The sequence below is a fragment of the Typopeltis vanoorti genome, chromosome 5, assembly GCF_054136105.1.
Source record: "Typopeltis vanoorti isolate ZY-2024b chromosome 5, IOZ_Tvanoo_1.0, whole genome shotgun sequence".
Classification (NCBI taxonomy): Eukaryota; Metazoa; Arthropoda; class Arachnida; order Uropygi; family Thelyphonidae; genus Typopeltis; species Typopeltis vanoorti.
Window position 1 is genome coordinate 115,280,765 of NC_143553.1, and position 26,233 is coordinate 115,306,997.

At 36.0% G+C, this 26,233-nt stretch overlaps 1 protein-coding gene across 1 annotated transcript in view; it reads left to right on the forward strand.

The window, feature by feature from the left end:
- LOC150106740 (rho guanine nucleotide exchange factor 11-like) overlaps positions 1-26,233 on the forward strand; it is an 837,747-nt gene that overhangs the window by 583,172 nt on the left and 228,342 nt on the right. Inside the window, exon 27 of the mRNA XM_090393466.1 lies at positions 6,088-6,344. Within this exon, the coding sequence (XP_090249592.1) occupies positions 6,088-6,344 (257 nt within the window). The remainder of the gene's footprint in view (positions 1-6,087; positions 6,345-26,233) is intronic.

Here is a 26,233-nt window from a genome sequence, read left to right on the forward strand (position 1 = left end):
ACCTACTCGAATTATATTTGTAGTGAGGGGACAGGTTTTTCTTCCACTTCACTATCGTTTTCTGGATCTTCGACAATATCTAAAGTTAATCGATATCCAATAATATCATCATCACTTAAGGCATTATCCACAAGCAATTCGTCTACGTCATTCTGGCTAAATGTATCAAAACTTCTCCACCAATTTCATGTGCCAAAGTAATGATTTCAGCTGATAATGTAGATGTTTGAATCGTTGCACTGTTTGCAACACATCCAGGCCAAGTTACTTTCCAGTAGGCATTTAAAGTTTGTGGTCTTTTTAGCGATAGCAGATGCAACATGATTTAAACAGTCCAAAATAGAAAATTTTTTTCCAAAAGTCAGTTACTGTTAATGATTCATTTTCTAGTTTATCCAATATAAATTGAAAAGTGTGCTTAACGTAATATTTTTTAAAAATAGCAATTATGCCTTGATCTAATGGCTGAATAATGCTTCTTGTATTGGGTGGAAAAAACATTATCTGCACATTTGGATGTTCTAAATGCGGTTGACTTGGTACATTCAACAACATCGTGAGCTTTTTCCTTCATGTATGTTTCTACTTCTGGTACAAAGCAATTATTGAACCATTCAATAAATAAAGCAGTTGTTACCCAGGCCTTTGTATTAGCCACCATACAAATACCAGCAGCTGTTTTAGAGCATGTGGTCTTAGAGATCGATTTACTAGGAGGGGTTTCAACATTTGATCCCCTGATGCATTACCACAAAATAACAACACTTTTACTCGATCTTTGCTTTCTTTAAACTCACTTGCATTTTTCTCAGACTTTGCGATGCAAGTTTGACTAGGCATTTTCTTCAAAAACATTCTTGTTTCGTCAGCGTTAAACACTTGATGGGGACAGTATCCACCATCTTAAATAATTTTGGCTAACTTCTCTTGAAAATTTTTGGCTGCTGCTTCATCTGCTGCTGCAACCTTGCCTGTATCTTCACGTTATGAAGTGCATTCCTTTTTAAAAATCCGGTTAGCTATCCTTTGCTAGCCGAAAATCCTTTATCAGCCTGGGAAGCAGAAGTAGATGGCTCCAATTGCTTCATCTGTTTATAAAACCGAAGAGCTTTTTGTTTAATTAAATAACCAATAGGAATTCTTTGAGTTAATTCTTCAATCCAAATTATGAGCAATTGTTCTGTTTTTTCTAATAAAGCTTCTCTTGAGTACGATGATAAAATTTGATACTTAGTTTTGTGCCAGAAATGATAGATTTTCTTATTGTGATTTCAATATTTTTAATTGCTCTTATAGTAGATTCGCCTAAATTAAAATGTTGACCAATCACCATAGATCCCTCTCCTTTTGCTAAGCGATCTAAAATTGCAATTTTCATTTCCAAAGAAATTGCTTTTCTTCAGTGCTTTTTTCTCTCCACTAACTAAATTAAATCTTTAAAATAAATTAGCAAAATTTAGATTTACGATAATCAAAAGACAAACACTTACATGCAAAATTAAACTTACGGACACTCACTGCTTACACGTTATGCCAGAATGTGCTGCAACACGCTGTTTATTATGTAGAACGGCGAACCCCCAATTTGCATGAAATATGCTCCGCATAATTCAAAACCGTATAAAAAAGATACACATAAAAAGAGATCCGAGTGTATATGTATTCCAGATGATGACCTTAATGTGAAGGTTGAAACATCGAGTGATTATTTGGGTTTATATTAATCGGAAATATTTATTAAAGTATAATTTAATTTATATTCGGATCTACGTTGTTCAATTCCCTAAGTGATTTAGAAATGCATAACCAACGTATAAGCCTGTTTATGAGAATCAGGTTTATATTAAATTGAAGTTTTACTCTAACACAGTAGTTGTTTCCATAATTTTTAAGATATTTTCTTAATATATTATATGAGAACAGAAATAATTTGTAAAAAAATTGCATTTCATTACAAAGGCTTCTGTGGTATGAAGACTTAACAAATTGTGGTATCAGTATTTAAACCACATAGGACAAGTTAATGGTAAAATAATATTTATTCAGACACTTGACTAGTTTTGTGAAATAACTGTTTTACATCTGCAAGAGTAATGAACTAAATGAAAAAATAAATTATGCTAAACGCTGGTATAGATCACAATGTAAATATCTGAAAAGAGAGAGAGAGAGACTAACAATGGAATGTGTGTAGGTGTTATGTGAACATATGATGGTTGGTAGCATTATTCATGCCATTGACATCCACATGCTCTAGAAGTTTTATGAGAGAGGTCCAGACGTTGTGTAATATCATACCTCGTTGCAATGTTGTGGATATTTTGGTATTTTGCATGACTCTTTAGACACTCTTGAAAAGACACTAATCTATGCAGATCATTTCAGTGCACTGCCACAATACTTCATGTTTGATTGATTATATTGTGCTGCCAATTCTGATTTTTATTCTTGAAATGTTCTAACATGTGAATCTCTCTCTGTCGGCATGGGTGATCTTGTAAATTCCAAGTTTCTTAAGTGATGATTGGAGAGGTTTTGGAGGCCCTAAAAAGATTAAAAATGTTGAGGCAGAAAAAAATGCAACTATCCATATAAAAACATCTTCCATATTCCTTCATCTAAAACTTCCAAACAAATACACTTCACAAATGGAATGGTTAGCTCTACCAAATATTAGGCAGAACGAAAATAGTAGTCTTAAGATAATTTTCTGTAAATCAACCGATGCACAGTTTTCATGAACTGTTTACAACATCATTGCTTGCTGCTAATAATGGCAGATAAAAATTCAAAGTAAGGGTGCTGTTGCTCCAATGAAAAAACATGTAAACCTGTTATAATTAGATACTAAGATTTAAATTATGAAATTTAGTGACAATGGGATATCAAACACTTACAGAGGCTGCAGGCTAGACTTACCTCCCACTACTGTTGTTACAGTTTTTAAAAGCAAAGATATAGAATTGCCAACCAAATAATACTACAGTTATTTGGTATTTAGACTGTGTAGATTGATAACCAAACTGGTTGGCATGCTCCTTTAAGCCGAGAATTTTTCATTGGTGAAAATTATTTACATCAGCTATGCAAATAAAATTTTTATTTACATAGCTGATGTAAATAAGTGCTTCATTTATGTCATTTAAGCATGTATATGACTGCTTAAAAATATTATTAAACCGTTATATGGAGCTATAAGTGGAAGAAAAAAAAATGTGATTCAGAATACAACAGTGGTCTGGAACCTAATGTATCATTTGGCTGGGGTATGCCTATATTGAGTTGATGCACTGAAATGATCCACATAGATTGCAGTTTCTTCTCCAGAGTGTTTAAAGAGTTATCTGAAATGCTAAAATACACTGAGTTAGCTTTGCATTAGGGACACCACTCCCCAATTTGCATATTCAGCGTGATAACGAAGTACCATGCGATATCAACATCATGTGTGGCTAATATAAATGGGAACACCCATCCTCTATATGTAATCAGTAAACGTTTGCCAGTAATGGGAAAATATGGGAAATTTGACTGCGAGAAGATAGTTGAGACACAGAGGGCAGGTGTCAGTGTTTCAGAAACAGCTGCACTTATTGGTTGCTCCTGTACTACTGTATCAAGGGTGTATCAGGATTGGATTAACATGAACATAAATCCAGCAGAAGGGCTCAAGTTGGTCAGTCACACGTGATTAATCTGAGAGGTGAGCATTAGGTCTGTTATCTCGGCAACAACATGTAACACTCGCACAGCTCACCCACCAGCTCGGTCATGGACCGAGTGGGGCAGGTCGGTCCATTTCAACGTTCACCCATTTCAACGTTCAACCATACCTTTCTTTGCCTGGGGTTCCACAGCTAGAGACCAACAAGGGTATCCATGGTGATGGCCAAACCATTGCAAACAACACTTCACATGGGCCAAGGAACATTGACAATGGACCCTCAACAGATGGAAGAAAGTTGTCAGGAGTGATGAGTCCCGTTTCCTACTGCACCATGCTGATGGCCAGGTTTGCATTTGGTGTAAACAGCATAAAGTACTATCCCCTGGTTGCATAGTTGGGATTCAGCAGGCTGGTGGAGGTGGGTGGTGTTATGGTCAGGGGAGCCTTTTCCTGGCATGCCCTAGGTTTGTTGGTTATCATTTTATAAACACTGAATAGTCAATGCTACAGGCTGACCATCTTCATATGTGCAGGAGATCTACCCTGACCACAGTGCCATCTTTCAATGGGACAAATGTACCTTGTCATTGGGCTCATACAACTTGGAGGAATATGACAACAGTTCCGCCACATTGTCTTGATTCCCAAACTTCCTTGACTGTAACTCAATTGAACATGTGTGGGATATGCTAGAACGCAGTGTAAAAGCTGCTGATCCATGTCCACGGAATGAGCATGAACTGACGGACTTGGGGAAATGGTCGAGTTATGCATGGAGGATGTTCTACACCTTGTGGAATCTGTTCTTAGGCATCTGCGAACCATGATTGTACAGAGAGGTGAACCAATGCATCATTAGGTGGGTGTTTCTAATGTAAAGCTCACAGTGTATTATATCCACAACAGAGCAACAAGAAACAGGGTATGACATTACACCAAGACTGGACTTCTCTCATAAATCTTCTAGTGCATGTGGATGTCACTGATGCACATAAAGTCACCAATCATCAAATGTTCACCTAGTATATATGCACATTCAATTGTTAGTCTCTCTCTTTTTTCAAAATAATTACATTGTGTTCTTTATTTTTTTTAGCTAATTTTTTTTATTTAATTCACTACTCCTAACAGTGTGAAACAATTACTTTATGAAACTAGTCAGGTGTATGAATAACTATTTTTTACTATGAAGTGGTCCTGTGTGGTTAAATACTGGCACTAAAATTCAAAAATTTGCTTAAGTATAAAGAGCTAATAAGCTTCATTTCGGCAATGAAAACATTACTTAAATTAAGGGGATATTAAATCCCACATAGTTTTAAAACCGAATAAGAAACTCAAAGATCGGAATCAGAGAGTTTCTTGCCGATTATAGTAAACTATAAAGCATCGGCGACACTAGCGTTAGCCAATGCAAGTGATCCTAGTACGTAGTACAATATCGGGCAACTCGTTGCAAAGGTGGAGGAAGAAGTTCAGATCGCTATTCTTAGGTATTTTCCATAATGTAAAAACACATTTCCTAGGAAATGTATGCTGTTATTACATTATGGAGGGAGGTCACTACTCAGAACGGTTTCAGCCTTTTTTGAGGCTTCATCAGTGAGTAGCTAGACCTAATACCAAAGTGTGTAGCGAAAAGAACGAGTTTTCCAAACAGGTGCAACCATTAAGTTACTTAAGTATAAAGAGCTAATAAGCTTCATTTCGCCAATGAAAACATTACTTAAATTAAGGGGATATTAAATCCCACTTAGTTTTAAAACTGAAACTCTCTGATTCCGATCTTTGAGTTTCTTATTCGGTTTTAAAACTATGTGGGATTTAATATCCCCTTAATTTAAGTAATGTTTTCATTGCCGAAATGAAGCTTATTAGCTCTTTATACTTAAGTAACTTAATGGTTGCACCTGTTTGGAAAACTCGTTCGCAGAGTACATAAGTTCTTTTCGCTATACACTTTGGTATTAGGTCTAGCTACTCACTGATGAAGCCTCAAAAAAGGCTGAAACCGGTCTGGGTAGTGACCTCCCTCCATAATGTAATAACAGCATACATTTCCTAGGAAATGTGTTTTTACATTATGGAAAATACCTAAGAATAGCGATCTGAACTTCTTCCTCCACCTTTGCAACGAGTTGCCTGATATTGTACTACGTACTAGGATCACTTGCATTGGCTAACGCCAGTGTCGCCGATACTTTATAGTTTACTATAATCGGCAAGAAACTCTCTGATTCCGATCTTTGAGTTTCTTATTCGGTTTTAAAACTATGTGGGATTTAATATCCCCTTAATTTAAGTAATCAAAAATTTGCATTTCTTAACATTGCTTTAACTAAACTTTCAGAATTATATAGTAGTACAATCCTAGTCGAAGTGTTATACAGTTGTAACATTCATAATTTCCTTTTTTCTAGGAGCTTGGACAGTCCAAGTAATTCTTTAGAAATGGTCCATAGGACCCCATCAGGCACACCAGCAGATTCTGTGCCTGCTGGTTCCACACCTGCAGCAGGACTTCCATCCACTCACATTACCCCGTCCACAGTGCATCAGTTTGATGACTCAGACTTGGAGGCAGAAACAGATCCTCCAAACTGGCAGGAGAATGTAGATTGGGAAGTAATAAGAATGATGAAACCAAAAGAGAAAAAACGTCAGGATGTAATAAATGGTTAGTGATAAGTTTAAGTAGAGCACTTTAACTTCTAATTATATATACACTCCTACTTGTTGTGCAACGGATACATCTGGTGATCTCTTATTATGATTTGTTAATTGAATTAGAAATATTTCTAATCATTTCATAATTTTAATCAATTAACTATCTATGAGGACCTCTTAAGTTAAGGGAACCATTAGCTTCAAATTCCTTCAAATTCATGGGGGGGGGGTAGAGGATATAATGATAGTACTTGATGTAAATGTCACATCATTACTAACTTCGTATTTACAGTTTCCTTCCAAATTAATCTGTTATCTGTCAGGACTCCAATATCATCAGATGTTATATTAAGATTTCTAAGGCTCTTCTTACTGTATCAGTCCACCTAGATCTTGATCTTCCTCCTACCATTTTGGCAAGAAAAAAAAGTTTTGCTTACCTTTCCTTTTTCATTCTGTGTAAGTGTGGTAACAAGGTCAAGTTTCTTCCTAATATTCATCATCATCAACTTCCTGATAATGTACTCTCGGTGTGTGTGCGTGCAGGATACTATGATAGCACTATGTGAAAATGTCACATTATTACTAACTTCCTCTCTTGAACTCTGCCGATAATGAGTTGGGATTTGTCCCAGTAGCAGCTTTTTTGCTCTTCACCTGGTTCCCTGAAGAAATCAACAGGATCCTTATTTAATGAGGTAAAAACCCTAGCCAGCATTAAATTCCATCATGTTACATTGGTTTAAGCCAAAAGGAATACAGTTTGATTATCTAAATCTTAAATGGCAAGCCCATTCTGGTTTAGTCAGCATTCTTGTAGATACCTACTAACTGGATGCATCATGAGGAGATGGGGATCGAAGTCCTCTGTGGTTCTCAATATTCCTTAAAAAGCTATGCCAAGTTCTCCTCCCAATTATACAGTTCCCTTCCTAATATTTTCATTTTAATGATTCTGCATTAATGCCATTTGTTTGTCCCCCCCCCCCCCATCCTTTTGCAGAACTCGTATGTTAGTGATCTCCAGTATTTGGTTAAGTACAGGTATCCCCCGATTAACGCGGTTAATTAATCCCTTGATGTTACTGCGTATATCAAAATCGCGTTAATCAAATCTAATAATCAATGGTAAAAATTACAATTCGTCCATGATTGATTACTGCAGGGGTCACCAAACTTCTTTGACCGTCGACCCCTTCAGGAGTTTCTTGATTTTTTATCAACTCCCTCTATTTTACTGTTACGTAATTATAATAGGACAAGCAAAAAAGACACTCATGTGCGTTTTTAGATTGTTTATTTTATAGTTACAGTGTTCATTGTATGCATAATATAGTATATATTATTATATTGGCTTAATGTCAAAGGGATACGTTTTTGACGTTCTTCTTAATATTACACGTTTGGTAGGAGGGATAAATAATATATAAAATATATTTATATAAAACCACCGACATCCCTTTATTGGTAAATACGCCATTTTGGCCTACTTGATTGGCCTCCGTATTTTCATGATCTTGCTCCATCTTACAGGTCCTATTCATGTCACTGTTCCCATGATTCACTCTTAGTTGCATTGTCATTCAAGATGGAGGTAATCCAAGTTAACCGAATTAAATATTACCCATACAATGATGTCTTATATTTTTCTACCGACCACTGGATTACTTTATTAATAATTCGTTTTATATGGTGCTCTTTTAGGAAAGATAAAAAATGAATGCAAAGTAAATGTTTAATAAATACTTGTACCTACATTATTTACCAATTTTTTTATCAAAAGAAGTTATCAAGAGTCGTTTGAACATTTTTAGTTTTTTTCTTATCGCCATAAATTCTATGATAACAAGTAAAATGACTTTCCAGACCTCGGCAAACAAGCAATAAAACATAAAGAAAAAACACTGCAAATATAATACATGATGGTACAAATTACGTGGATATTGAATCCAACATTATTTCATAGCCGAATATAGAAACTACGAGAGTTCCGTGCTGAATATCTAGAAGCTAAAATTTCAGCAGATGCAAGCATAAGCAACCTCATGGCCAACTCGTAGTAAAGGTGGAGTAAGCTCCAGATCACTTTCCTTAGTATTTTTCATAATGTAAAGCACATCTCCTAGAGGACATGTATGATAAATAAGCCTTTGGCTCTCTATTTCAGTAATACATGATGGTTTATTTATTTTCAGTTACAAATCTAGAAATTATTGAACAAAGAAAAAAATAAAAAAACGAAACCATGCTATATTGATATCAGAGGTCGTGGTATCTCTCAGATACAGTTTACTGTCAAATATCACAAACCTTTACATAACATGTGTTAAACCAAACTGCCAGTAAAAAAACAGTGCAGAATATCACTCATAACATATGAATGCACAGCTAGCTACTCATGACCTCCAAGCTATACACTGAATTGTGTAAGAATATTTAACATTTTGCATGTATCTGTCATATCAGCTGCGAGCTCCGCCGGGTTAAAGGGCGTTAATCAAAACTCTTGCCGCGTATATCAAAGGATTGCCGCAATTAATTATGGCATGTTAATCAAATCCCGTTAAGCAAGGGATACCTGTATTTTATTTCTAACCATAAGTTAAAATTGGTTTGAACATTCTTCTATATAGCTAGTTTAGTGTTTGACTAATTTCTCTCCTATTTCATATTCATTTATTCAGTTGATTTCCTGCCATACCAGCTTTGCTAATTGGGTTTTCTCTTTCTATATTTAATTCGACATCTTCACTAAAAATTGTGCCTAAATAGCTGAAATGTTTTACTTATTCTACAAGTTCTCCATTCTGGATGCAGTTGATAGTGTCATTGTTCCTGCCTATTTTGGGATTTGTTACAGCAGTTATTCCATTTAGTAATGGAATCCCTGGAATTATTGCATTATCTGCATAAAGTAAAGAGCTGAGATTAACATCTCCAATTTTGATATCAGGATCAGTACCATTTTTCTTCACTTTTCATATAGATGAATAGCAGTCAAGACATGCATACCCTTGTCTCTTAATATCAAACCATCTTCCTATACCTCCTTTAATTCTAAATGCTGATTTAGAAGTGTCAAATATAGACTGTATTGCTCGATATAATGTCACATTTTATTATTATTATAATCAAGAGATCTCCATGGAGTTAGGGACTCATTCAGGGAGGCCACATACTGCATGCAAAAGCTATCATACTTATTCTTGAATTCATTCACACTGCTTGCACTGACAACATCCAATGGCAGTCCATTCCAATCACATACCATCCCTATGAGAAAAATCTAGCTCTCAACATTTCTTAGTAGCATTCGTTCTCGGCTTCCAAGGATGCCCTCTTGTCCTTTCCCTGCCCTCCATAAATTGAAAAATTCCATCAACTGAAATCATGTATGACCCTTTAAGAAGTATGTAAGTCTCATTCATGTTACCCCTCTTTCTCCTGTGCATAATAGTCCAAGTGAGGTCTTATCAAGACCTTGTAAAGAGACAAAATGACATCTTTATCTTTATATGTGAGCATTCATTTCAACATTGCAATTATCTTTTGAGTTGTATTTGCAATCTTTGCTGCATGGTCCCTGAACTTCAACTTCCTATCTACTAACACTCCAAGACCTCTAGCCTCACCAGTTTCTTCTAGCATAATCTCACCAATATAATATGACGTTGGATATCTAATCACGCCAAGTGAATGACTTTACATTTTCTGACATTGAACTGGCATCGATTTTCTCCTCCCCACAATTCCACCCTATTCCAATCATTCTGCAAATACTACATATCACCAGCAAATAACTGTATGTCGCTTGTCAAATCCTTCCTAGTATCATTAATGTATATCTTGAATAACAGTGGACCATGCTCCTTGTGATACTCTAAACCACTTGTTACTCTAAACCTTGCAGACTCACATCCCCAGTATATCACTTTTTGATATCTGTCAGTCAGCCATCCTCTTATCCATGCTAATATTCTATAATTCAAACCCATATTCTCCAAATTATGCAACAGTCTACCATTCTGTGTTCTGTCGAAAGCCTTAGTAAAATTCAAAAGTATCATGGTGTATCCATTCCCCCTTGTCTAGTTCATTGGTAACATTGTTATAGAATGAGAGTAAGTTGCTAAAGCATGACCTTTCCTTAGTAAACCCATGTTGCTTGTTGCAAAGTAGGGATTCACTGTCAACCCATTTCTGAATGCGAGCCCTAACCAATTTTTCCAAAATCTTCACCACCACTCCTGAGATACTAATTGGTCTATAGTTGGATTACATTGGTCTTTGCACCACCATTGTGTGATGGAATTACCATACATTCTTTCGATTCCTGCGGAATCTTCCCTGTTCTGAGACTCATATTTATTGGCTGGTCAAAGGAAAAGCCAGTTCAGTTGCACTGTCGATATTCTTCTCATCCAGCAACCGACCCCATTTCACTGAATTCAGTATACTCCTCAGTTGGTCATAATTTCTTGCTTTGTAGTTCAGCATTGTAACCTTTACTGTATGGAACATTCATAAACTTAGTCACTTCCCAAGTGAATACCACATGATCACTGTCACCAACTGGAGGCAGAATAGTTGCATCTTTAACTGAAATGTCCTCTGACACTATAATCAAATCTAACACTCTTTGACCTTGAGTTCCTTCTGTCACATGCTGCTTGAGGAGGTTGTCCTGCATTAGCTCAATAAATTAATTTCTATTCTTCTCATGAGATTACTGCTTATCTAATCAATATTTGGATAATTAATGTCTCCTATTATGATTACTCTTTTTTGTGCTCATCTTTTCTATTTGCTGATGCATTTCTTCATCACTAGCAACTGATCCACCAGGTCTGTAACAACACCCGAATATATAATTGATCTTGTAAGATTCCACCTCACACTAGATTGCTTCAAACTCACTGCTACATGAAATACTGTTAGTAGTAGTACTACAATCATAGGTCTCAACTGTAACTGGATTCAAATCATCCAATATCATTAGCATCATGCCCCCTCCTCTCCATCCTTCCTAAAAATACTGTGCCCTTTATTCTCAATACCCGTTACACCATATTTACACCATATAATTGCAGAGCTTTGAAAACCTTTTCTCTTGGCACCTTGTCATATGTTTTTACAAAACTTAGATACAGATCCTTGTTTATCTCAACTATTTGTCTTATTTTTCTTCACTGAATGTCTGAAAGTGAAAATCTGATCCTAACACCCTCTTTTTGGCCTGAATCCAGCTTTGCTCTTTGTAAGTTTCCCTTGCACCATTTTTGTTAATTCTTTTCTCATGTTGCTTGCACAAATTTTACCAGCAACACTCAACATGGAAATTCCTCTGTCATTCATACATTCACATTCAGTTTTATTGCCTTTTTTTGTAGATGGGCACCATGATTTCTCCACTCACATCACCTGGAACTCAGCCCTCTATCCAGGCCTTCCAAATCATGCTTTTGCAACCACTTTAAAACTTTTATACCTTCATATCATATATAACTTTTATACCCTCAGCTGGCCGAGTGATTAGTGTATCCGCTCTCCAGCCTGCGGGTTCGAATCCTGCCGTGGGCATGGATGTTTGTGATAATGTCTGTGGAAAAACATGGTGGTCAGCGGTAATGGCGTTGGTGTGGTTGTGGTCAGTTGGTGGAGACAGAGTTGTAGAGCAGGTGCCCTCCCTCGATGAGTCCTTGGACTCCTTGGAGGTGTCAAATAATAATATTTGAACATTTTTGTTCAAATCTACTCCACCTGCTTTTCCACATTTCAAGTTTTTGTGCCTATCAGTGCATATCATAGGTGTTATATATACAGCTATGATATGTACTGATTGCATCCTTCTTGAATATTTTCTATCGCATCTACTCCAGCTGCATTTAAACATTTCAGTTTTTGATGACTTCTGTATCCCCAAGTACTTATTTATTGAGAGCATTGGGCCTCAACCATGGATCTTCACCTGACTATTTTTTGCTTCTCTTTTCATCTGTGTCCAGTTCTTTCCAATCTTTCTGAGCTCTTCTTCTCTCTGCCAGCTCATCTTTGATCTACCTCTTTCCTTGCAGATTCCACTCTAATGTTTCATGTTTTTGTTTAGTTTTTTTGCCATAATTCTTTATTGGATATCTTTTCTGGCCATTTGTAGAATTATTCTTAACATTTATTTACAAAGCTTTGCAGTTTTTCCTAATTGCGTTTGTTGGTCCATGTTTCTGATGCATAGAGTAGAACTGATTTAGTATTTGTGTTAAATAATTTAATTTTGTTTTTTAAACCTATTTCCTTTGATCTCCATATTTTCTTTAACATATTAAAAATTTTCCATGCTCTCCATGTCTTAGATTTTATATCTTCCTCTGCTTCTCCTGTTTATTTATTATTGATCCTAGGTTGCCCTTGACATTTCAAAGGCATTTGATTGGCAGGGGTATACTCACCAAACTGGCATCCTTTGGTCTTCCTTCCCTTGCAACTGGATCACCAACTTTCTCACTGGTCACTCACTACATGTAATGGTGGATTACTTACTCTCATCAGATTTCCCCACCAATGCAGAAGTATTCTTGGGTTCTGTTCTTTCATCCACTCTCTTCCGTTTGTATATAAATGACCTGCTCTCACAGACTTCCAATCCTATCCATAGCTTTGCCGATGATAGTACACTCCATTCCTCCTTTTCACTCAACAAACCTTGTAGTGCTCAAGTATTAGAATCCTCAAGATCTACCACGACCACGGACCTGAACTCAGATCTTCTAGCTATGTTCCAGTGGGTCAAGGACAACCTTGTAAACTTCAATACCACCAAAACTCAGTTGTGTCTGATCTCTCGCAAGGAAGAACCGCATCCCTACCCCCCCTTACCTTCGGTAATACTGAAATATCCAAACGCAATCAGATTTCTTTTCTTGGACTGACTTACACCTTCGATCTCTCCTGGCACAACTATATTTCAACTGTAGCTTCTGCAGCTACCAAAAAACTTGGCTTATTTTTTCGCACTAGACACTACTTAGCACCACCTCCATATAAAGCCTAAATCCACCCAACCATGGAATATTGCTCCCATATTTGGGTTGAGCACCAAAATCCTCCCTAAGATTACTTGTTTCTGTCCAGAAGAGGGCAATCTGGCTAATTAATGATTCCTCTCTCACAGACCCACTTCAATCCCCCTCATAGACATTCAGTTTCTATCCTGTGCCTCTTCTACAGATACTTTCATGGACAGTGCTCTGCTGAATTGGCCACTATTATTCCTCCACTCTCTTCCAAAATCATTAAAACAAGAGCCACCTCTAACCAACACTCTTTTACATTTTATCTTAAACTCGCTGAACCAACTTCACCGTCCCCCCCCCCTTTTTTTTTTTATTCCATCTACTTCTGTCCTTTGGAACAGTCTCCTCCCACTCTGCCTTCCCCAAAGATTACCCTCAGCTGTTCAAGCAAAATGTGAACAGACTCCTCCTTTCTTCTATTCCTCTTGCCCACACACAGCACTAGTGTGCTGCAGGTCTTGTGGTCTTTCATGTGTGGACCAGATATTAAATATAAAAATAAAATAAAGTTCCCCACTGTTTCTAAAATTTGACCATCCAGTAATGTCTTCTTTTTGTTTATTTATTTTCATTATTTTTGTTTTCATTTTATCTATTCTTAATCCAACAGTCAAGGCTTCATTGAGTTTTATTGTTTTTTCCTTCATATGCTGTTGTGTATATGCCACTACACATAAATCATCTGCAAAATCCAGGTGATGTGTAGTTTTCCTATTAAATGCCACTGTATTTCTTTGGTGTTTTTCATGGCATTTCTCATAACTTTATCTACAATAATAAGAAATATTGCTGGGGCAAAAATGCAGCCTTGTCTAACTCCTGCTTTAATTTCAAACTTTTCTGAAAGTTCTATATATTGTATGATTTGTGCTTTATATTTTTCATAAATATTTTTAACTATATTAATAATTTTACATAGTATGCCATAATATGATATAAAGATTTGACTGCCATTCTATCAACCATTCTGTTATCATTCTGTGCTGCTATTTGATCTACACATGACCTGTTGACTCTAAATCCTGCCTGTTTCTCTGAACTTATGGTCTGTTTCCTTTTTCATTCTTTCTAATATTTTGCTTGTTGTGTTTATTAATGATATTCCTCTCCAACTGCTGCAATCAGCTAAATCTCTTTGTTACTCATATATATATATATATATATATATATATATATATATATCAGTAACCCAATATTCCATTCATCTGATCATTCTTTCTGCATCCATATTTGGGTAAAAAAAATTCTTAGAGCAATATTCTCCATTAAATCTATCTGCTTTTAATAGTTCATTTTGTATACCATCTATATAGCTGTTTTTCCCTTTTTACTTCCTTTTAATACTCTTTGTATTTCATTTTTTTTTAATTTTATTTGGTGTCTGTTTTTAATATTTTTTTCTTTTCTTTCTGGTATTTGCATGTCTTTTTTGGAGTTTCTTTATTCATTATCTCTTATAGGTATTCTACCTGTCTTTCTATTTTTTTTTATTATTGTTTATTTTATTATTGTTTGTCTTTAATTATATCTCCTCTTCTTTCCTTACCTGTCATTGTTCTAGTAATATTATATAATGTTTTTATATCACTTCTACTATTTCTCCTTCATTTAGTAGGCTTTCAATAAACTGTTATCTTTTTTTGCATTTTTCTTAATCTCTTTATGTATTTCTTTATATTTCTCTTGTGAGTTTGTTATTATCTTGTTTTATTTCTTTTTCTTTCTTCCAGCTGCCTTTCTACATTTCAATTTTTGAGATGGCTTTTGTACCTCAAGTATTTATACCTATTCCTAGTTGTGTTCCTCTTGTATGTTTTCTACCAGTATGCTGTCACTTCTTCTTTCATTTAGCAATCTTTCAAAGTAATTACTCCAGACATGCAGAATACCTGTAGCTTTAGTTTAGTTTTCACATCACCTTTATCATCTGTGGTTCCTTTTACACTACTCTTTTGTGCATTTCTAAGCTTTTCAATAGCTGTCAGAATATTTTGCTACCCTCCTAATGTTTATTTTCTATTTTCTTATCTACGTTTTCCAGCAACTTTTGTTTAGCTAGTTTTATGATGCTTCAATTTTTTACATTTATCTCTATATTTCCTCAGAGCACAAGCTGAGTTACTTCTCAGGAACTCTACTTTCTTCTTTAACTTCATTAGTCTACCCTGGAGTTCTGATTTTTCTATCCTTGCAGACATCCTCTTGCCTCTATGACTGAGTCAGTCAATGTTTTCTTCAGAGTTTGCTACAGGGTCTTGAAGACTAAGGTTTGGTTCTTATTTATAGACTCTTTCATTATTTCTTAAATAACAATTGTATATATGAACCCAAAGTTAACCTCCGAAAGGTACTAAACTGATTCTTTTTAAAACTTTCTTATACATCTTTCTTTTCAAAATAATATTCAATTTTATCCTGTTAAAAACTAAAGGGTGATTACTTCTTATTTTAAATCCTTTGTATAATCTTGTCCTGAACTTGTCTAAGGATATCACTGTAAACAATAACAAAGTTAATGTGACTTTTCTTATTTATAGGGACTTCTTTGCATGTGAATTTGTCCACATCTATGTTGGAACATGGTGTCAGTAATGACTAGTAGTCCATGTCCATTAACTACTTGCTATTGTTATTAGCTTTGCCTTTTCTGTTTGTCTGATAATCATTTCATAGTCTGCTATTTAGATCTCCAACAAGAATCTACTTTTCTTTTTTTCATTGTTTCAATTGCTTTCTGTAATGCATCAAAAAAGTTCCACTGCTTTTTCTGTAGTAAAATCTTGTGTAGGACCATAGGCAAAAATAATTCTCATCATCTAATTCCCCATTTTGATATTATCTTTGTATTTAATGTTGAATACCATAGCTATTTTTTCTTTTCTGTGATTATTATTGCTTGAATATAACATCTTGTAGAAGAATCTCACCTGTTTTTACCTTTGTTTCAGTAACACCCATTATTTTGACATGGTACTTATCTAGGTACTTGATACTTATCTTCATTTCAATGCAATATCAGAAGAATTGGAGATAGGAACTATCAAATAAGAATTATCAATGGAAAGGAAATTCAACTTGCAAAAGAACTGGAAAAGTATCACATGGACATAGTTGACATTACTGAAACAAAGAAGACTAAAATAGGGGAGATTCTACTAAACAATAAGTTTAGTTTAGTATTATCTATTTTAGCCTTCTTTGCTTTATTCAGGCAATGAGGATCAAGGAAAAGAAGGATTAGTGCTAGCATTCAACACTAAACATGAAGATGATCTATTTTATTGAAAGGCAATTTCAAGGAGAGTTCTCTTGGCAAATTCAAAATGAGGAAGTGGATAGTGAAACTTATTTGTGTCTCTCATCCCACATACCAAGTGTGTATAAGTGTTTTGGTAAAATTTTGAGAAAAGAACAAGGTTAATAATAATGGTACACACCTGCTGGATTTCTTCTCAGGATATGCAGTAGTCATTACTAATACCATATTCCAATATAAAGATATGTACAGGTTCACTAAGCTGTGTGTCGAGGTAGCTAAACAAAATTCATAGGAAGACTTCTGTAAGAATAATGAAGATAAATATCAGGAAAGTGCTAAAATGTTTTGGAGGCTATTGAAAAAGCTAAGAAATGGAAAAAAGTGTGCTGTAAAAGGAATCAAAGTTGATAAATATGACATGAAAATTGAAGATAAGGATATCCTAGTTGTTTGGATTAAGTACTTTGAAACACTGTTAAATGAAACAAGCAGTAACAGAACAGTAGTAGAAAATTTTTCAAGAGGAATGCAAATAGGAGCACATATCAAATTTGAAATGGGAAAAGCTATCAAAAGCCTGAAATGTGGAAAGATAGCAAGAGTAGATGATATTTTACCAGAAATGCTCAGATATTCAGGCATAAAAATTTTACAGTGGGTGTACTATATAATTTCGATGGTCTGGTTAGAAGGTTGAATGCCAGATGATTGGAGTAAAGCTATCATAGTTCCCATCTATAAAAAGAAAATAAAGCTGAATGTGAAAACAACAGAAGAATTTCTCTATTACATGTTTCAGGTATGATTTATGCAAGCCTACTTGAGAAGAGACTGAGAAAAATTATGGAAGACAAACATCTTGGAGAAGAACATGCTTGATTCATGCGAAATAGAGTTAAGATCAAATTTTCATTTTATGACAAATAGTTGAGAAATCATGGCAATACAACAAGGATCTGTAATTAGTTATTGTAGATCTGGAGAAGGCATATGACCAGGTGCCCAGAAAAAGGATTTTCAAATCCTACAATTATATGGAATAAATTGAACATTATACTACACAGTGTATGGTCTGTATTTGATTTGTAAGACAGGTTTAAATTGAATAAAATACAAGAAAATGGTTTGATTTAAAGCAAGAGTACCTATTATCTCTACTCTTATCTGTCATCTACATGGATTGCATTATGAAAGAAAGTTGCATGAAAAACTTCATATTATAATTGGAGATATCAAACTTAGCTCTTTGCCTTATGTGGATGATTATTGTACTCCTAAACACATTTTGTGCACCTCTCCAGGATTCTCTAACTGAATTGAATTACAAGTGTAATAATTCTGACATGAAAATCAACAATGAAAAGATAAGAGCTATGAAAATAGGCAGGAACATAGAAAACTTCAACTGTATTTTCAGTGGAGAACCTATAGAACAATAAAATATTTCAGCTATTTAGTTTCAAGTGAATATTGCAATTTAAATTTCGAAATAGATAATAGAATAAGTAAAGCTGGTATGGTGGAGAGCCAGTTGAATAAATTTATATGGAATAATGAAAGTTGCCAAAACACTAAATTAATTGTATACAAGACGGTCTTGAAACTAGTTTTAAGTTATGGTTCTGAAAATTGGGTTAGCAATAAAAATGCCTTGATCAAAGATTAGAGAGAACAAAGATATGAGAGTTTGAGAAAAAGTAGGGCCTGAACAGATGGCACAACGGTAGAATCATTAAAAATGAAGATATTTAGGAAGGAACTTGACATGTTATGGCGTGGAAAATGATGTGTTACTATAATAGTTTCCCCTTGCAGCATTGTAGACAAAGCAAATAGGGTTGCAATTGTAGGTATTTTTCGACTTCTTGAATCTGTTTCATTACTAATTCATTCTATTGAGAAATTAATTGTTGTGGTTTTCATTTTCTACTGTATACCCCCAAGGGTATGCCAGAAATAAAAAATAAAAAAAAAAAAAAACTTTTTGTATTTACTGCATTAATTTAAGTAACAATAATCACCCCCCCCCCCCTCACCTTCTGATCATGTTTTACTAGTTATGTATGTTTATTTTCAAGTTCTGATTTTCTTAGTCATGGATAAGTGAAACTGCTTCCTACAAGCAATTGGACATATGTGAAAGTTTTCTTGTGCTTACATAATAATAATAATAATAAAATAATCTACCTAGTCTAGTCATAAATGCTGTTACACAACTTAAACAGCACATACAAACCACATATATAACATGCATATAGCAGCACCCAATGTTTGAAATGTCCCCCTTTGGCCTTCATGCATGTCCGAAGTCTGTAAAACCACATATGGATGGCAGTACTCCAAACCCACCTTCAGGCTGGCAATGCTGAGGTGTCATTTCTTGCTGGCTACTGTCTCTCAAGTTTTGACAACAGTTTGAGTATGATGGATTCAGGTTGGGCACGTTTGCCAACAACCACTGTTGTGTGGTCCTCACGTTGTGTGCATGGGCTGAGTCCTGTTGGAAGGTCCACTGCTTACTGCGAAACAAGTTTTTGTTAAGGGCCATACCATGGCAGAATTTTGACCCCTTTCTTGCAGAAATACAACTTCGATGCCCCCCCCCATATGTTGTTCCCTCCAAACTATCACTGATGTGGAGTGATGCCCTCTCTGCAGTCTGGGTGCTACAGCACATCCTGAGCATATACACTATCATTTTGGTGGTTGAACAACTCTTCAATAGTGAAAATCTTCTCACCTGTCAAGAGAATATCTCTGTGTTTGTTGTTCATATACCACTGGAGAAGTGCCTTTGATTTTATCACCCTCTGCCGCATAAGTTGTGGTGGTGTTATTATTATTTCGGGCAACTCCGAGAAGTCGACAGACTCATCAAGGGAGGCCCTAATATCATGTCAAGAACAACTATTCGACATTCATACAGTATTTATCATACCTCACCTTGAACTCATTCACAGTCATAGCACCCACAACAGACTCTGGCAGCTTATTCCACTCATTCACCACTCTCCAAGTAAAAAACCTAGCTCTAACACCCTTGCTAACCACATTCTTGCCCAGCTTCCATGTATTGCCCCTAGTCCTCCCACCACCAGTCCTATTCTCAAAAATATCTTCTGAATTAATCTTATAGAAACCCTTCAGTAATTTGAATGTCTCAATCATATCACCCCTTTTATGCCTATCAACCAATTTCTGCAACCTACAAATCTTCAACCTGTTCTCATAAGGTTCATTCCATAGACCTGCTATCATCTTGGTCACTTGTCTCTGGATCCTCTCCACCTCCTCCCCATCAAGAAGAAACCCTGGCACCCATATTTGGGCACAGTAGTCTAGATGGGGTCTTCTCAAGGCTCGATACAGAGGAACAATAACTTGTTTGTCTCTGCTTGTTAAAGTATTTTTCAGCAACCAAGTGATTTGATGAGCTGATTTAGCCACTTTTGTGATGTGCCCCCTGAACTTCAACTCCCTATCCACCAACACTCCCAAATCCCTGGCCCCATCAATCTCCTGGAGTACGGTTCCACCAATGTGATATACTGCTGCTAATCTTTTCACCCCAAAATGCATAACCTTACACTTTGCCACATTAAATCGACATCCATTTTCCTTAGCCCAGTCCTCCAAACTATCCAAATCATCTTGCAAAATTTTGACATCCTGTGCACTCACTATTGCTCTACCCAACTTTGCATCATCAGCAAACAAGTGAACACTTCCTCTCAGATCCTTTCCTATATCGTTAATGAACAAATTGAAAAGTAGTGGTCCAAGAACAGAACCCTGTGCTACACCACTAGTCACATAGCCGTCTTTTGGACTCTACTCCTGAATAAACCCCTCTCTGATATCTCTCCATCAACCACCCTCCTATCCATCCCCATATGCTGTAGTTTGGTGGCAACATGGTCATATTCGTTACAGCCAAATTCTCAGATGCAGTTACTAGGTCAAGCACTTTCTGACCCCTAGTGTTTTCCATTACATGCTGTCGCAGATAGTTATCCCATAATAATCGCATAAAATCCAATTCCTTCCTCCCATGTGTCCTCTCCTCCTTCCAATCAATGTTATGATAGTTGAAATCACCCATAATAATTACCCTCCTTCCACTCATTTCTTCTATTTGCTTATGCTTACTATCTCCACCATCTATTCCATCACCTGGTCTATAGCAGCACCCAACTGTATATTTTGTTCTGCTAGTTTCAATCTCACACCAAATAGTCTCAAATGTGCTCTTTTCTCTATCCTGCAGTTCCACTTCTATTCTCCTTGGCTGTAGCTCATCAGCCATCATCAATAACACACCTCCCTCCCATTTTATTCTTCCTGTCACTTCTGAACACACCATACCCCGTCACATTCAATCCCACTAGCTATATCATCTTCTGTCAGCCATGTTTCACTAATGCCAATAACCTGTGGCCTGGAAGTGCCAACCAAGGCCAAAAATTTTTCCTTCTTTTTCCTAATACTTCTGGCATTAGTATACATGAATTGCAGAAGCCCATTTGTCCCATCCTTATTTTGATGCCTTATACTAACTATCCCATTCTGATTCGTAGTCTTTCGTGCTCACTTGGGCATATTACACACATTCATACACTCAACTGTCTCCCTAAAGTCTGCATATCTACTTCTCTCCCCCCCCCCTAATAACTCGAATTTCCCTGATTCTGCACATCCACTTCCACTACATTCGACAACACATTTTCAAGTCTCCCTACACCAAATCCTTTCGTCCATCGAACTCACTCCACAAATCCGCAAATTCCACACCACTCGTCCTGCATAAAGTCATTTGCTATTATGGCCCTCCTTCTATACTGTTCAATGTCATACCGCAGCAACAGACTCACCATCCTAACTCTCTCACTCTTCTCTTTTGCTATCTCAAGCAATTCCTTCACATCCTCACTCATTGCCATTTTGTCTCCTTTCAAATCATTTGCACCTGCTACCACTGTCAATTCTTTCACCTGCTACTTTTGCATTTTAATTGACTCGGTTACATCCTTAACATTCGTACCAGGTTGGTATGATTTTGTTAAACTCTCAACTAACACACCTCTTACTAAGGAATCTCCATACAACACTCGCTCTTTCATTTTGTTTACACTCACTATCATACTCTTATTTTTTTCTATCATACTTTTACCGTTTATCAGTCGGTACGCTCGGTAAACATTTTTGTCAACACTCCAGCTGCCGATTTGTTGTGTGTATCGCTCCACGTAACGAGCGATCTTACTCATTGCATCAGTCTCATCATTTTTATTCTCCGATAATTCATTCAATCATTCTGTATGTTTACCTTCATTCTCACTTTCAACTCCATTCTCACAGCTATCTGGTACTACCTCGCATATCACTATTTTCTAGTTTCTCACTTTCAACAACGATATCACTCTCACGACCTGAAACACTCTTTAAATCCTCACATTCTTTACATTTTGTGCACACATTCACTCCACTATCGTTGTTTAACCAGACTCCAACCGTTCTCCTCAATGCATACATTTTGCAAACAGTACACTGAATCAAATCCTTTAAATTAAAATTTTTAGACAAAGATGTCGACCTGGACGCCATCTTTGTTGTATTCCTCTTTATGGGGGCCATGTGCACAGATAATCGTATCTATCGATTTACTATTTAAAATACTCAGAAAACATCCAAAAATCACCCAGACATGCTAAAATACGAACAGTAAACAATACTATGAAAATTCATCAATTATTACTCAAAATGACACTTATCTATTCAGGAGCTCTCCACAAACACTACACCAGTAGAATGACGATAGGCTCCAAGTCATCAGTTAATAGTCTTGATAACAAACATCCTACTGGTCCTGAGTGTTTTTAGCATGTTGAAAATAACATGTGGCTGCTTTTCCAACCTTGTGAAGTGTTATTACAGCTACATGGTTCTCATAATCTCCCCACTGTACGTGAACCCATATACAGCTACACAACCCTCTTTGCACACAGCACCACTAATGGAACCGGGCTTGCACAATTCTGTGGGAAGCATGGATTTGCAAAAGTTTTAACAATATATTTTTTAAATGAGCTTATTTTAAGGCATGTACTAAGTAATGAAATCAGGTATTTGTGTGTGTGTAAGTTAATATAGTAATGTTTTAATCTCTATTATTAATTTACATTTGTTAAAATATAAACATGCCACCATTTTTCATTCAATTCATAGTTAGTTATAAAGCAAAAATGGATTTTTTCTAATTAATTTTTGTTATTTAATTTGTTTAATTTTATAACAAACCAAGTAATTTTTAATTGGTTTATCTGTATTTATGTGATCTATTAGTACACTGGTGTCTAAAAGCTAAGGATGAACTATATTTTCACCTGCATATGAAAAATATTTCATGACCACAGCCAAATGTGGACATAAATTTATTGCCAGCATACTAATAAATTATATTACACAAAATAACGTGTAATAAATTTTATACAAATGAAATTGCAATATGTTTTTGGTAAAAGTTACAAATTTCCTAAGTACATAATTAAGGAATTAACATGCAGTGTTTACAGAAACTATGTGGACAGAAATTTCTCACAATGTTGTACCAAGTGGTTTAGAAGTTTTGTAGGACCAAGTGAACGATATTGCAGTCGTAGTCTGCAGTATTGCTCACTAGTCATAGTCCCTTTTTCCAGCACTCGTACCTCAGTGCATTCATTAAGCATAATGCATGACCACACCATCTATCCCTTTCAAGAACATTCTCGCAATGGTAAGCAATACCAATTTCTTGCCAGGTCAAATGTCATCTGGAATCAGAACTCTCACCTGTAAAGAGTACATTAGCCTGTTGGTGTCTTGTCCAACTTTTGTGGACAAAACACCACTGAAACCGTGTTCTATGATGAATTATGGTTAAAGGGATGCAGATTACAGGCCTTCGGATGTATAGGCCTACTTGTTGCAGATGTCTTACCACAGTTTGTCAAGATATCTACATACTGGTGATTGAATAGAGCCGACTTGCAAACTTACCTGCCAAGGTGTGTCGATTATGTGTTGCTATTATAACCAAAAATCCATCTTCATGCCTCATGGTAGAGCAAGGGTGACCTCTTAGTTAACATCTGGAACACATTCTATTGGTTTCAAACGCTGTCCAGAACCTGGATACATTGCTATGTGAAATTCTAAACTCTCTGGCAATTTAGTAATTCTGTGGCCTTTTAATTTTTAATAATTCTGTAGAATTATTAAAAATTCAAGTTTTTTAATAATTCTACCCAGCATGAAATCATCTAGATCAGAGGTTGGCAACCTTTTTAACATGAAGATGTGATATAAAATTTGAAAATTACGGAGGGCTCATGACGCAGGCATTTTTTCTCTCATTTCAAGTTTAGAGATTCTATGATTAGTTGTTTAAAGGATTAAACTAAATTTATTATAGTCTAACCATGTGAAAATTAACTTTTAAATAGGATTTAATGAGAAACCTGCTCTTAAACAATTATCCAAATGTGAGTCTGTAAGTTGAGATCAATATTTTGATTTCAAATATGCCATATTTGAAAACAGGGTGTCGCAGTTGTATGAGTTGCATAATATGAATAAATTTTTAGCAAGCATTTTCTCAGAATAGAAAAAGTAGACAGGCTTATATGTTGGTTAGGCATTATTAAAACACTTAAGGAATTGAACAACGTAGTTAAGGATATAAATTAAATTATACTTTAATAAATATTTTCCGATATTTCAGCAACGTCACGTTGCCATTTTCTAAAGGAACTTACAAAAAAAGGCACGTGCACGTAGGCACTACAAACACAGTAACTGGGAATGAGGAGATGAAGCTATTGTTCTCCTAAAAGTCCTGACGGTGCCCTCTAGCGGGCTAACTAGGTGTTCTTGGCCGTTGAGCTGAAGGTCTGCTGATGTAAGCCTCCCAAATTTGGGGCAGTCGCATACAACCAAATTTGTTGAGGTTTGGAGAATTTCTTAGGGCTGAGGCTGATTACCAAAATCTTAAAAAAGCATGACCTGACCTCCTGTTGCAAACCTTACAGAAAATTGGCATCCCTTATCCACTCCACTAAAGACCAACCACTTCCCCTAGATCTACCTGGTGTATACCAGGTCCCTTGCAGTTGTAAACTGTCTTACTTTGGCCAAACAGGCAGGACAGCGAATATCAGAATTTCTGAACACAAGGACTACATCCGGTTTCACAAGTACAGCCATTCTGGTCTTGCAGACCATGCTCTGGATACATGCCACAGAATACGGTGGAAGAAAGCTACAGTAATACACCGTAACAAATACAAATTCGAAAGACTATTTATGGAATCAGCCTCAGCCCTAAGAAATTCTCCAAACCTCAACAAATTTGGTTGTATGCGACTGCCCCAAATTTGGGAGGCTTACATCAGCAGACCTTCAGCCCAACGGCCAAGAACACCTAGTTATCCCGCTAGAGGGCACCATCAGGACTTTTAGGAGAACAATAGCTTCATCTCCTCATTCCCAGTTACTGTGTTTGTAGTGCCTACGTGCACGTGCCTTTTTTTGTAAGTTCCTTTAGAAAATGGCAACGTGACGTTGCTGAAATATCAGAAAATATTTATTAAAGTATAATTTAATTTATATCCTTAACTACGTTGTTCAATTCCTTGAGTGTTTTAATAATAGAAAAAGTAATTCTATCTACTAACTTCCAGAACATTTTGTCATCATGATGAGCTTTTAAAACTATGTTGTTTTGTAATTAATTATTTCCATTTCCAAGTCTTCTGTATTACTTAGCTCGAAGTAATTGGAAATTTTAGCAAATATAGCAGTAACATTAAACGGATTTAGGAAAAATCTAATAACAGGTTCTAAAGTCGCAAAATCTGGAAAGCAGGAAGAAAACTCTTGTAATAGTGTGTCTATGATTTTTATATGCAATATAGTGCTAAATGTTTCATTATTCATACTTTCATTGATATGCTTTACATTTTGAAAATGTGGCAACGAAGTTTTCAATAGATGGGATTTCAATAGTTCCAACTTACATTTGAAAGCACTGACTGCACTAATCATATCAGCAATATGGAAATTTTTCACTTGGTTAGACTATAATAAATTTAGTTTAATCCTTTATCCAAGTGTGAGCGAACAAAGTTTGTGCCTGAAAGTATCTTCAGGACTGGGGTAAGGTAGTACAACACCTTTGCAACGAGTTGCAAAGGTGGAGCAAGCTAACATCACTCATATCTTTCATAATGCAAAACACATCTCCTTGCGGATATGTATAATGTTATGCATTAAGGGAAGGGCCATTACCCAGATCTCTTGTTTGCTCACACTTGGATAAAGGATTAAACTAAATTTATTATAGTCTAACCAAGTGAAAAATAAACTTTCAACATCTTTCTCTAAATCCAGAGTACTTTAATAAAAAGGTGGCACACTGTTTGGCAACTCCTATAGGTAGAGATGACCTTGCTATTGCTTCTGCCTGGTATCTCCACTTGGGCCTGGCTCCCACTGAAGAGACCTCAATAAAGGTCGAAACTAGTCTGGGTA